The sequence below is a fragment of the Vanessa cardui genome, chromosome 29, assembly GCF_905220365.1.
Source record: "Vanessa cardui chromosome 29, ilVanCard2.1, whole genome shotgun sequence".
NCBI lineage: Eukaryota > Metazoa > Arthropoda > Insecta > Lepidoptera > Nymphalidae > Vanessa > Vanessa cardui.
The window spans coordinates 7,266,565-7,280,151 of record NC_061151.1 but is presented as its reverse complement, the minus strand read 5'-3'; the positions used below and the strand labels follow the sequence as shown (position 1 = coordinate 7,280,151).

Genomic DNA, 13,587 nt, shown 5'->3' with positions numbered 1-13,587 from the left:
TTATCGCATCCCTACACCATGCTAACATAGATTATGACGACCTCCGTGGTCGAGTGGTGTGTACACCGGTTTTCAAGGGTACGCCACTCCGAGGTCCCGGGTTCGATTCCCGGCCGAGACGATATAGATTATCATTAGTTTTCTATGTTGCCTTGGGTCTGGGTGTTTGTGGTACCTTCGTTACTTCTGATATTCCATAACACAAGTGCTTTAGCTACTTACATTGGGATCAGAGTTATGTATGTGATGTTGTCTCATATTTATTTATTTATTTATTTTTACATACCAAAACATACAGATTAATATTTGATCATTAAAATGGCTTCATATAATATAGATGAAATCCTCTGAAATCCGAGAATAAAATCTGCCATTTAAGTAATGAGATTACTACAATTAGTTAGAAATCTGGATACGAAGACCAATCTCGTGACTCGCCCCGCCGTCCGCAGGTCACAAGCTGCTGGTGTCGAACGAGGACTCGAGCTCCATCAACACGCCCGCCGTGGCCGCCGCCTACTCCGTGCGGAAATACGTGTCGCAGGTACTCCGCCCTGACGCGCTGGTCAAACACATTCCGGGCAGCGCAACCAATAGTGCACAGGGGACATTTGAGAGCTCGTTTTGTGGAATGTACTTTAGCAGCATTTCCCAAAAGTCGTACTGTATTCAAATTAAAGAAATAGATATTGACAAACCTTAGATTCACATACAGACAAATTATTGCATAAAAGTTGTATGTTAGTATATTTCCATCGAGTGGATAAAACAGCGTCGCGTGTTGCAGGCGCGGGACGAGATCAGCTTCGAGGTCGGCGACATGATATCGATTATCGACATGCCAGGTAACGCGTCGCCCCTGCACCCTGCCCCCCCCCACACCGCGGAGCGCCCCCGCTAACAGTTGTCTGACCGCAGGCCCGCAGGAGTCCACGTGGTGGCGCGGCAAGCGCGGCTTCCGCGTGGGCTTCTTCCCGCACCACTGCGTCGCCGTCATCGGGGACAAGGTGCCGCGCCACATGACGCAGCCGCCCCCCATCGTCGGGTAACTATGCGCTCTGCGACACTGACCGACGACAAACTCTTCGAGATGTTGGATCACTCTGCATCTTCTACCGAATTTTTCACGGGAAATGTTCCGAGGAATTATTCGGATTAATCCCGGCTGCTGAATTTCACCTTCGGACATCTCGTCAAAATTCTAAGTTTCACCCGCACCACCTTGATGTCCGAAAATCCACAACAGCGCGATTTCTTAGACATTTCTGCCTCGCACAACCACTTCGTGGAACCAGCTTTCGCCGGCGGTTTTTCTGAATCGATATGACATGGGAACCTTCAAGAAAAGAGCGTACTCCTTTTTCAAAGGCCGGCCTTTGAAAAAGGAGTACGCTCTCCTGGTGTTGCAGATGTCCATGTGTGGTGGTAGTCACTTTCCATCAGGTGAGTCTCCTGCTCGTTTGCCACCTATTCCATAAAAAAAAAAGAACTCGTCCCGAGACGCTCCTCATTCTCGTCTGCTGAACGACTTAGAAGTTAATGGAGCATTTCCTGAACGAAGTCGGTCGTCAGTGTGTATTCATCGCGCAGGTCGGTGGCGGTCGCTCCGATCAAGCCGGTCCTCCGGAAGCACGGCAAGCTGATCTCGCTGTTCCGGAGCTTCATCCTGTCGCGGCCGTCGCGCCGCAGCCTCAAGCAGCAGGGCATCCTGCGCGAGAGGGTGTTCGGCTGCGACCTGGGCGAGCACCTGCTCAACTGCGGCCACGAGGGTGAGTGACGCGACGCGACGGTGTGGGCGAGTGGGCGGGTGGGCGAGTGAGCGAGTGAGCGAGCGGCGGGCGCGCAGTGCCGCAGGTGCTGGTGGAGTGCGCGAGCGGCATCGAGCGGCGCGGCGCCGTGGACGGCGTGTACCGGCTGTCGGGCGGCGCGGCGCTGACGCAGCGCCTGCGCGCCGCCTTCGACGCGGGCGCGCGCGTGGACCTGGCGCAGCCGCTGCAGCGCGACCCGCACGCGCTGGCCTCGCTGCTCAAGATGTACTTCCGCGAGCTGCCCAACCCGCTGTGCACGTACCAGCTGTACGACGCCTTCGTGCGCGCCGTGCAGGCGCCCGAGGAGCGGCGCCTGCGCGCCATGCGCGACACCGTGGCCAAGCTGCCGCCGCCGCACTACCGCACGCTGGCCTACCTGGCGCGCCACCTGCGCCGCGTGTCGCAGCTCAGCGCGTCCACGGGCATGACGGCGCGCAACATGGCCATCGTGTGGGCGCCCAACCTGCTGCGCTCGCCCGAGCCGCAGCACGCGCTGCAGGGCGTGGCCGTGCAGGCCGTCGTCACCGAGTTCCTCATCTGCTACGCCGAGGAGCTGTTCGCGCAGGACCAGGGCGCCGACTCGGGGCCCGCCTCGCTCGAGCAGGACTGCTACGACTCGCACGTGGAGCTGAGGTGCCTCAACGAGGTTAGCAGGCGCCCGAAGAGCCTGCCCCTCAACCCTCCCACCAAGCTGTTGAGGTACGATCTCATATACAGTAACCGCTTGGGTTAAATGTAGGACTGGTTCTGAGCTTAATAATATATAAGCTTTATTTATCTCCCTTACAATTTTGATAGACATATATTGATTGGTAATTTGTATAATAGTTATGTTCTTATTTATTTGTTAGTATTGTTAGTATTTGTGCTTAATCTAAGGTTAATATTATTAAGTGTAAGGGCCGCTTTTTGCGGTAAAAGCCTCCTCCAAACTGTTCCAGGTGTTTCTATCTTTTGCCAGTCTAGTCCATAAATTTCCTGCTATTCCTACTATATCGTCGCTCCATCTCTGAGGTGGTCTTCCTTTCCTCCTTTTTTTATCAATAGGATACCAGTTTGTTACTGTTTTTGACCACCTGTCGTCTGACGTTCTTTGAATGTGACCTGCCCATTTCCATTTCAGCGCTAACACTCGTTTTACCGCATCTTTAGCTTTTGTTTTTTCTCTAATAAGCGAACTCTTCACTCTATCTTTTAGTTTAATGTTCATATAGCTGCGTTCTATTCCTCTTTGGCAACTTCTTATCTTATTTAAGAGAGGTTTTCTGAGTGCCCAGGTCTGACAGGCGTAAGTGAGGACTGGTGTTAGACATATATCCATAGCTTTCGTTTTCAATTTAGTTGATATAGGTCCTTTGAAGATTTCTTTCATACTCCAGTATTTATTCCATGTACTCTTAACTCTGCGGTCGATTTCTTTCTCTGTACAGGAGTTAATTGAAATTAGATGTCCGAGGTAGATGTATTCTGTGACATAATCTATATTTATTGATTGTGTAGATATAGGAATTTGTTCGTAGTTGGTCATTATTTTTGTCTTGTCCCAGTTGATTTGAAGACCGACGATATCGCTATGTTGACTAAGGGAATCTATCATATATTTCAGCTTGTGTGGGTCTTCTGACAGCAATACTATGTCGTCTGCAAATCTAAGGTGTGAGAGACATTTTCCGTTGATGTTTATTCCCAATTCACTCCAATTCAAATTTCTGAAGATGGATTCCAGAACTGCGATGAATAGTTTTGGAGAGAGAGGATCCCCTTGCTTTACTCCTTTCTGTACTTGAAAAATTGGTCCTCTTTTTTCTAAGCGTACTCTTGCTGTACTTTTCATATAGATTGATTTGATAATTTCTATGTAGTCGTAGTCCACACCTTGTTGCCTTAAAGCTTGCCAGATAGACTCATGTGAAATTGAATCGAACGCTTTACAGTAGTCAATAAAGGCAATATACAAAGGAAGGTTATATTCTCTAAAACGTTCTATTATTACCTTTATTGTATGGATATGGTCAACTGTAGAGAAGTTCTTCATAAATCCCGCTTGTTCTACAGGTTGGTTCTCATCAATTTTTGTTGCAATACGCTTTAGGAGGGCTGATGCGAATACTTTATATAGGCAAGATATAAGGCTAATAGGTCTGTAATTTGATATTAATTTGGGGTCTCCTTTTTTGTATATAAGTGTAATTTCTGAGTATGTCCATGTTTCTGGTATTTCTTTTGTTGAAAGAATTTTGTTGAAGAGCTTAGTAAGGGGTTTCACCAGTTTGTCTTTCGCGACTTTAATAATTTCATTTGTCACACCGTCTGGACCTGGGCTCTTTCCTAATTTTAATTTATTTATCGCAAGCTCTACTTCACTTTCTAAAAAGGGTGGGGGTGGCTCTTGAGTTGGCTCTATATTTTTAAGTGTCAGTTCTTTGCTTTGATTATTTTTACAGGTGTAGAGATTTTTGTAGAATTGTGTAGCTATAGTCATTAGGTCTTTTCTGTTTGTAGTAGTGGTTTTTGAACTATCCTCCAGTTGTGTTATTACATATTTGGTTATTTCTAATTTTTATAAGCCTTTTTTATTTCTCCGGTTTTTTCGATGAATTTGCTAATTGTATCTAGCCTTTTCTTTCTGATATTTTGTTTGATCTTTTTATGTATTATTCTGTATAATTTACTTAATGTTTGCCTTTCTTTCCTAGTTTTATTTTCTTTGTTTTTTAATAAATGTTTTTTATATTTCAGAGTTTCTATTTCTTCTGTTATGATTCCTTTATTTTTTTCTCTAGTTGTATTTTTATAGCTAAAGTCTTTAAGTAAATATGTCTCTATTTTCTTAGTGATTTCATGTACGTTATCGGTTTCACATTTCATCAAGGGTTGTAGGTCTTCAATTGTATTTTCATATTTTTTGTTAAGTATTTTGCCTCGATAGTGAGCTCGTGATTTTTTATTGCCCTCTATATTTAAAGTAACTCTGAGCATTCTATGGTCACTGGGATGTAATAGTTTGCTTAACACATTTACATTTTGTACATATTTTGTCACATTTGTAGCTATAAAATCAATTTCATTTTTAGCTTTTTCGTCAGGTGTTTTCCAGGTCCATCGTAGCTTTTCTGGTTTTTTAAATAGCGTGTTCGAAATTTTTAAATTATATTGAAAGCAAAATTTTATGAACCTCTCCCCTCTATCGTTTCTTTTCCCGTAGCCATAATTGCCCATTATGAGTTCTTCATTTTCTTTGGGCCATCCTATTTTAGCATTCATGTCACCTAAGAATATTATGTTTTTTGTGCGTTTATTCATGGCTTTATCAACTTAATAATACAGTTGTATAAATATATTCAAATTGATCCGTATCGTGTCCACCCCGCGCAGCTTGGAGGAGGCCCGTCGGCGCGGTCGTGAGGTCATCCCCCCCACCCTGCGACCCGCCGGTCACGTGCCGCCCAAGTATATTGAGGTGAGTTGCTTTGGCCGCTAAAATATTCTTCGTACACAAATATATACCAATAGAAAGTCGGTTTAATGGTGAATAATTGGCCGCAGTGCCATCTAACGGCGAGATGTACCGATGTCGATGTTATAAAACTATATCACATAATAAATTCCATTACATTGGATCCTTACTAAAATATGAGCCGTGAAGTCTCGTCTGCCACCTTACGTAACAAAAGTGGTGAATCATATCGTTATTTTAGTTTATCTGTAGCATTGATTGCTTCCACAGGTGGGCTCGGGCCCCAACAACCTGCCGCAGTACCACACGATACTGGACCTGCCCGTGCCCGGTGAGTCTCACCACTTGCGTTGTCAGTTAGGGCAACACTCAGTACATTTAAATAAAACTAGTTATAACGGATTTGAATTGCGTATATTAATTATTTTTGGCATCCCAATAATATACGCGATTCAAATCCGTTATAACTAGTTTTATTTAAATGTGTAATAATCGCGAAAATTTAAGACAACATTATAACACTCAGTACGTGTTGCAGAAGTTAAGGGTTACTGAAGAGGAACATCTAATAATTAGAAGTACAGTTTTTCAATTTATATTCTTCAGAGAAATAGTTTTTGTCTTCGAAAGCATACGACATTAATAACATTGTTGAGATTCGTACCGGTTATATACCGGTAAACCGTGAGGCGATAGACATCTCAAAGTGGACCGTTATCATTGGGAAGAAAGACTCGTAATAACGCATCACATTAGTGTATAAGAAGTAATCAAAAATGAAAACGTTGAACGATATTGGACCGAGACATGAACCTTGAGGAACACCCGATAATGATTTAAACTCACAGTCGTTTACAACGCCTATGGAATCTGTGTTGCGGAGCAGGATGGAAACCAATTTGTCACACAACCGACTATATCATACTCTTAAGTGTATTTTTTAAAAGATAAGTGCGATTAGTCTGTTCGTTTGCCGCTTGAAAATCTTTGTACATGACAAGAATCAACCGTTCTAGAAATAGCGATTAATTTTCGATATTAATTTTGTCGAGGTAGACTATATAACAAGAATTTCTCGTGTTTGAAATGCCACGTAACATCCGGACACAAAATATAATGCATACAATAACGGTGTGCAGGCTCCAAGCGCGCCCTCAAGCGCTCCCCGTCCGGCTGGCGCGGCCTCTTCAGCCGCAGCAAGCGCCCGCCCAGCGCGCCGCCCGCGCCGCCCGCGCCGGTAAGCACGCACACGCACACGCGCACGCACGCGCGCACACACACGCACACGCGCGCACGACCCGTACTGACGCTCGGCCCGCAGGCGGCGCCCAGCCCCGCGGCGCTGCGGCCCGCCAAGTCGTGCGAGTCGCTGGCGTCGGAGGCGGACGCGCTGCCGCCGCTGGCCGCCGCCGGCGCGCCGCTCAAGCAGCACACGCGCTCCGCCTCGTGCGACTCGTACTTCGAGCCGTGGCAGGCCGAGCTGGCCGGCATGCGCCTGCGCCTCTCGCCGCAGGAGCGCGACCGCTACATGTTCAGCGAGGAGGACGACGCCGCGCCCGCCGCCAGCCCGCCCGACTCCGCGCCCGCCAGCGCCGCCGCCTCGCCGCGCCGCCCCGACGCCGACCCCGCCGAGAGGTGAGGGGGGGGACTGTATGTGTGTGTGTGGGGGGGGGGGAGACACACACACTCTGACCGCCGACGTGTTGCAGGAAGCGGGCCGCGCTGGCGCGCCTGGAGGCGCAGGTGGCGCAGCTGGGCTACATCGACGGCGACGCCGACGCCGCCGCCGACGGCCAGCCCGCCAAGAGGTACCCCCGCTCGGCGCCCCCAGTCGGAAGGCTGTTAGTAGATTTGCTTTCAAATTAGGTCAACAAAAGTAAAACGTCCGCTTGTGTCTAATTACAGAGTATGCAAGGACCGCGACAGTCCGCTGTCGTCGACGTCCGACTTCCAGACCTCCCTGACGAATGTGAAGCTCAGGTGAGTCGCTCGTGTGGGTCTGCCCTGGTGTTTGTTCTCGTTGTTCGATGTCTTTACTAATTCGAAACTGTTGTCTTATTGTTGTTGCCATCAGCCAGTAATATTTTGAGATTTAGAGGAATATTTATTTACACCATTTTCTTTACGTCCATAACGATTATGAAACTATTTTCTGCAATTCTTGTCATTTTATACAATTACATAAACTCGGACGCTAGATACCGTCACACAAACGTCTCATACGCTTAACGATAATTATTGCTGAAAACACTCTTAATTATATCGTCAAATCTCTTGTAAAAATATTTAAAGTATATTGTAGTATATTGAAGCAATAATACAAACTGTCATGTTACGCGTTCTGAAAACAGAATTAGAAAATTACTTTGAATTATTTAGATTACATGTACTATTGGAAGATCGTTTCTGACGATCGTGAGCAAATCAGAACTGCAGTCTCGCGATTACAAAGTGAAAAAAGTACTCTGTGATGGAAAACTGTGTGCTTTGTAATAAAATATGTCTTTCGAGAAATTGTCAAACATGATCGTTCGAAAACTACCTTTATTGTCGATTAAACTTCAAACTAACTCCCTAAAACACAATGAGCATAAATAGATGTCGATTCTTTTCCAGGATTATCAAATACACTTTACAATCACCAAACAAAACATACGAGGTAACGTCAGCACTAACACTGAACACCGCGCCCACTAATAACACTACTAAGTTTCACGGACTAATCCATGACTTGCAGAGATCGAAACTCGCCGAGGAAACAAAAGAACACGTCGCGGTACAGCGGCCTGCACAACCCGGTGCTGGCCGACCCGGACAAGCCCCTCTCGCGGCTGACGTGGCACGGCAAGGACGGCCACTCGACGCTCATCAAGATCGACTGGCCGGCCGACGCCTCGCACAGCACGCTCGCCTCGACGCCCGCCACGCCCGCCACGCCCGCCACGCCCGCCACGCCCGCCACGCCCGCCACGCCCGCCACGCCCGCCACGCCCGCCACGCCCGCCACGCCCGCCACGCCCGCCACGCCGCTGTACGACCCGCTCGAGAGCGACTCGGAGCTCAGCGACAACAAGCACACGATCACGATCAAGGGCAGCGACTGCAACACCTGCGACGAGGGGAAGTGCCTCAAGTGCGAGCTGAGGGCCACCGACTACGAGGGCCTCCGGGAGACGGCGCGCGACAGCCTGGAGCCCAGCCCGCTGCACTCCTGCGACGTCAGCTACCAGAACCTGAACCGGCTGTCGGCCGTGTCCACGTCGTCCGCCTCGGAGCCGCACTCGCACCGGCGCGAGCCGGACGGCGCCAGGCTGATGACGTCCTCGCACGAGAGCTCGTCCAGCTACTCCAACGTGAGCTACAAGCAGGACGAGCTGTACGAGTGCTACAACTTCGCGAGGCCGAGCTACATCAACCTCTCGTCGAGCACCTCCAAGAGCTCGCCGGGCAGCCCGCTGAAGAGCCCGATCAAGTCCACGATCAGCATCACGTTCCGGTCGCCCGTCAGGACTAAGACTCCCGACTACGAGCCCATTGGGAACGGCGAGACTCCGACCAACGAGAGGGACTCGGTCTACGAGGATATAGACTTGGAGAAGAACCTGTCCATCGTCGAGGACGCCAGCGTCCCGCAGACGGACGCGAGCCTGCCCACGCAGCAGGCGTGCCAGCCGGACGACTTCGGACACGACCTCATCATACTCGAGACCCCGACGGAGGCCGACGGAGACAGCGGCGCCGACGTGTACAGTCAGGTTAAGTTCTTCAAGAAGAGCATAGAGGAAGTCAACGCGATGATACTCGAAACGCCCGAGAAAGAGACGGAGTACGAGAATGTCGCGTTTGCGGAAACGAGACAGCGCGAGTACGAAAATATAAATGTTGATACTCTCAAAATCTGTGATAAAGTAGAAATAAGTAGTGTAGATACAGGGGAAAACGAATCTTTGGAGAGAGAAAACGGTAATGTCATAAAGCCGAGGATCGCGACGAAGAACTTAAACGTCAGGGAGCTGGCGATCCGGTTCGAGAGCCCGACGGAGCAGAAGGGGCCGTTCGCCTTCGACAAGTACAAGGCGGACGTGAAGTTCCCCACGCTGGAGCGGAAGGACGACACGCGGGAGGCGCGGAAGGAGACAAACAACCCGCCGCCGATATCACCGAAAACTTACAAGTTGACGAAGAACTCGAATGCCCGGTCGCTGGACGAAAACGCGTTCATCAAAGAGTTCGGCAGCGACAAGGACCGGCGGAGGAGCATGGAGGTCAAAGACGTCAAGCGGCAGTCGAAGTACTTCCCGGACCTGAACCTGAACATGGAGGAGGCGGAGACGAAGCTGGACAGCATCACGCCGACCACGGAGAACAAGCTGTCCCTGATACAGAGGTTCGACGTCAAGAAGCCGGCCGACCTCAAGAACATCATAGGCTTCGATACCGAGAAGAAGCTGAGTCGGGAGAGGATCGAGAAGTACAAGGAGGAGAGGAGGAACTTCCTCAGGGAGAAGTACAGCTCGCAGTCGTTCAGGAGTAACCCAGAGCAGCTGACGCGCATCAAACTCAGGAAGGACGACAAGAGCGACTGCGAGAGGCTCAAGGAGGAGTTGCCCAAGTTCGAGCGCCGGAACACCGTCGACCTGGGCCAGCGGATGCGCTTCTCCCTCGCCAGGAGCGCCAACAACCTGGACAGCATCCCGTCGCCCGACCGCGCCCGCGACGACAGGTACGCTCAAACGCTTGTGTCGACTATAGATAACTTAATATAAGTTTCATCCCGCGAATCGATTCCTAATTCGTTTGTAAATTAAACTCCATTTAAAATTTGCTTCACTAATGTCTTATACATTTTATAAGTGTTTTAAATTAGTTGTTTTGATTAGATCTTTAGCTAAATTACTTCTGACAGGGCTTCTGTAGCCAGTGATATCTATATATTTATGTTTCAATACTTATATACTATATTATATAGTATGATATTGATTTTAAAGGATATTTAGTATTGAATCATTCCATGATTATATGTAACTAAACTTATTTTATTGTAAATACTAAACTAAATCCACAGGAGAGAAAAAATATCACCTTCATACAACATTCGCGACATGGCCGCCATTTTCGAGCAGAAATCACAGAGCAACGGTTGACGCGCGCGCCGTTACAACGTGTAACGGCCGCCGTTACAGCGTTACGAAATAACAATAGTCCCGTTGCGAGTGAAACCGTTATTACTTAAGTTGTTTGAAATCGTTTTTATTGAAAGGCTTTTTGAAATTGTAATGTGTTTAATGTTGGCTAAGATTAATTATTTACTTATAATTGAATTAGCTGAATTTGTCAACGAGTGATCGTCAGTGCGGCGCACGTCGCGAAAGTTCGATCGTTAAAGGGTTTGGTGTTACGTGTTCTGTAAGCGACGTGTCGATAACACACACAAGTCACAGGTCCGTTTGTTAATTACGAGTTTGTGTATAAACGCTGATTGTATTGTTGTTTTTCGCTAAGTTTTATTAATTAATTCTAAAATATAAAACAAGTATCTGCAAAAGAAGGTTATCTAGTTCAAACGCCACCATTTTGTGTCAACTGAGTTAAACTTTTTATACATAAGAATTATTTATAATCTTAGTTTAATAAATAAACCTATGCAGAAAAAATGTTAAAAATAACTGTACAAATGCTGACAGCTTGAAATGGTGGCAGAGCGCTAGCAACGAGACCGCAGATGTGGATTTCTAACACAAATATAGCGGATAACGTTATGCGTAACGCATAAGTTGGGATGATTCTTGTTAACTGCGAATGGCCATACTGAGTATAATTATGTTTCTCGTGTAATGAACTTGGAAGCTTAGGGATCGTTGTTTGTTATTATTATTTATTTTTTAAACTTTAGTTTTAATATTTGACTTGAGAAAATACTGCATTAATTGGTGTCGCCATTTATTATATGACAAAAGAGATGAGAGCGTGTGGTCTAGCATTATTCTATACTGTCATTCGAGTACGTTTAATCGGTGACATGGCTGATACAGCAAACAGCAATCACACTCAGCTTATCTCATTGTTTGTTTACCTAAAGCTAGCTATAGTTATCTTTTGATTTCATATTATTATTAAAGTTAAATTGATCGCATAAATTAACGAGGATTCATTCAATTACGCCCTCAACTGTCAACATCAGTCAGTCAGTAAATAACGACAAAATGTCACATTTAGACAGAACGGTCAGTTCATTTTCGTTTCTATTTACGTTATTAACGTTAATCATTAACGTAAACAACGTTACATTCGTCAAGTGATGCAGTATTTTCTGTCGAAGTCGGTAACGAAACATCACGACTGTAGTATTATTAATGGTTATGCTATTATTCTATGAATAGTTGTGTTATGTGTTGTGAACATTTGAATCTCTTATTTTACAATTACCGAGAGGTGTGACGTCACGGCGACTGCGAGGATGGATGGTGATCACGGGCGCAAGGAGATGTACTGTTACATACGAATTGTTTAAGTGTTTCTGCTAAAAACAATAATATATTAATTTATAATACTTCTTATAAACTGTAAAATATTCTTAGTTTTTATCTCCAGCACGTCGAAGTCAACTAGATAAACATATTTATCTATAGACTTATTATTTCATATAGCAACACTCCGAGTATTAAATGAGAAACGCCGTGTTGCCATATTAAAAGTTGCATTTATTGTTTTACAAGGACCGATTTTCTATGAACTAACGTTGAATTTTAAAATACAAGACGAATAATATTAAGTATATATGTTAAGTTCAACAATAATGACAAATGAACAAATTTATATTACTAAAAATAAGAATCATAGATTTGAAATTTAATTCTTGATAATACCGGTAGTGACGTTCTCTCGCTAGCGACACATCGATTAGAAATGGAAAGTTTTATGAAATAATAAATTTAAGACAATAAAATGAATTGATTATTGTAAATCGCATTTTTCCTTCTCTCATAGTTTACCCGAAATGTTTCAATATTCTTATATAAAAGCTTTTGACGTTTTGTAATATACGTGAGAATTACTGGACGGCTTCAAAGGAATTCTATATTTTTTGAACCGGAACGCGATACGATCGACACGATGGAAATGTATTTATTATCTGTATGTACAGACGTCTGCACAAAACTTTAATAAATGTAAATCAAACGTGGCATTATGACGTAATATAGTGATGATTCGCTTCACACAATCTCTAAACTAATTCGATATTACTAAAACTCCTGCTGTCTCGTTTTAACGCACGCGTTAGAAAGAGATATCGATATTGACAAATTAATTTAGAGATTGTGTGAAATTAATTGAGCAAGAACTTTGTTTTAAAGAATTTCTTTTAAGCCGTCGTAATAAATCTCTTCTTAAATATAACAGACTGTAAATCTGCCAAATGTATGTAATATTTCCTGCATTTTGTAAATTGTTATTTGTATCTGTGGAAATATAATGAGTTTGACCAAATATTTGACTCGAAGATCAGATCTGTGCGATGAGATTAATATTTTAGTTAACAAGTATCATTTATAATAAAGCGTATGATTCTATAACTTAATATTATTATTTAAAACGTTGGGCTTAAAGTCGAATCGTTGTTTCCTTGCGTTGTTCAAAAATAAATCTGTCGCAAAAGTTCAACATTTGTTGTAAGTGACCAAGTGCTTTTTCTCAATTTATTATTTGTAAGTCAAATTGAATCTTTAATAGTAAAATTTTCTATAATTTCGAAGATACAACTGGGAGAATACTAGCTGCCGTAGCAGTTAACTAATCCCTCCCGAGTCAATTCAATATAATATTTACAAGGAGCGGCGCCACGTCGCACCGCGTTGGTCACTCCCATTATATTTCCAAGCGATCTTTTAAGGTTCTACATTGTATCCATTTCTCATAAGCGTAACGTAACGTAAGGGTATTTGTAAAATATAACGAGCGCGGCCTCGGACTGCATTTGGGACGAATGTGTGATCGTAACAAATTGGGACCACGAGGCAAGATCGCCGGATCCGCTGTCCTCTGTTGTGTTAGAATATAAAGTCATCTCCAATAGTCAGCCAGTGGAAAGTGAAGTTTAATAGGTTGTAGTTGTTTTAACCAAATGCAGTCTCGTGTTGTAATATACAAACTGAGCTTTAAGCGACTCCTCGGAGCTTTGCTGTGTTTATAAAGTGTAATTTATTATGTGATGTTTAATGAAAAGTTCTACCGGCTTGTAACCTAGAGTAGCGAACGAAATTGAATATACACAATAAAAACGTATTATTGAAATTATTTTTACGTCTTTCATTTGTTTTGTTT

At 44.9% G+C, this 13,587-nt stretch overlaps 1 protein-coding gene across 4 annotated transcripts in view; it reads left to right on the top strand.

The window, feature by feature from the left end:
- Positions 1-11,470, top strand: part of LOC124541989 (GTPase-activating protein CdGAPr) — a 74,014-nt gene extending 62,544 nt beyond the window's left edge. For all 4 annotated transcript variants that reach the window (XM_047119937.1, XM_047119936.1, XM_047119935.1 and 1 more), the window contains 13 exons: positions 453-544; positions 788-845; positions 919-1,045; positions 1,591-1,769; positions 1,847-2,507; positions 5,184-5,268; positions 5,536-5,596; positions 6,405-6,502; positions 6,587-6,900; positions 6,975-7,073; positions 7,171-7,245; positions 8,003-9,988; positions 10,331-11,470. In XM_047119937.1, the coding sequence (XP_046975893.1) occupies positions 453-544; positions 788-845; positions 919-1,045; positions 1,591-1,769; positions 1,847-2,507; positions 5,184-5,268; positions 5,536-5,596; positions 6,405-6,502; positions 6,587-6,900; positions 6,975-7,073; positions 7,171-7,245; positions 8,003-9,988; positions 10,331-10,409 (3,914 nt within the window). In that variant the 3' untranslated portion in view covers positions 10,410-11,470. The remainder of the gene's footprint in view (positions 1-452; positions 545-787; positions 846-918; positions 1,046-1,590; positions 1,770-1,846; positions 2,508-5,183; positions 5,269-5,535; positions 5,597-6,404; positions 6,503-6,586; positions 6,901-6,974; positions 7,074-7,170; positions 7,246-8,002; positions 9,989-10,330) is intronic.
- Positions 11,471-13,587: the final 2,117 nt, after the last annotated feature.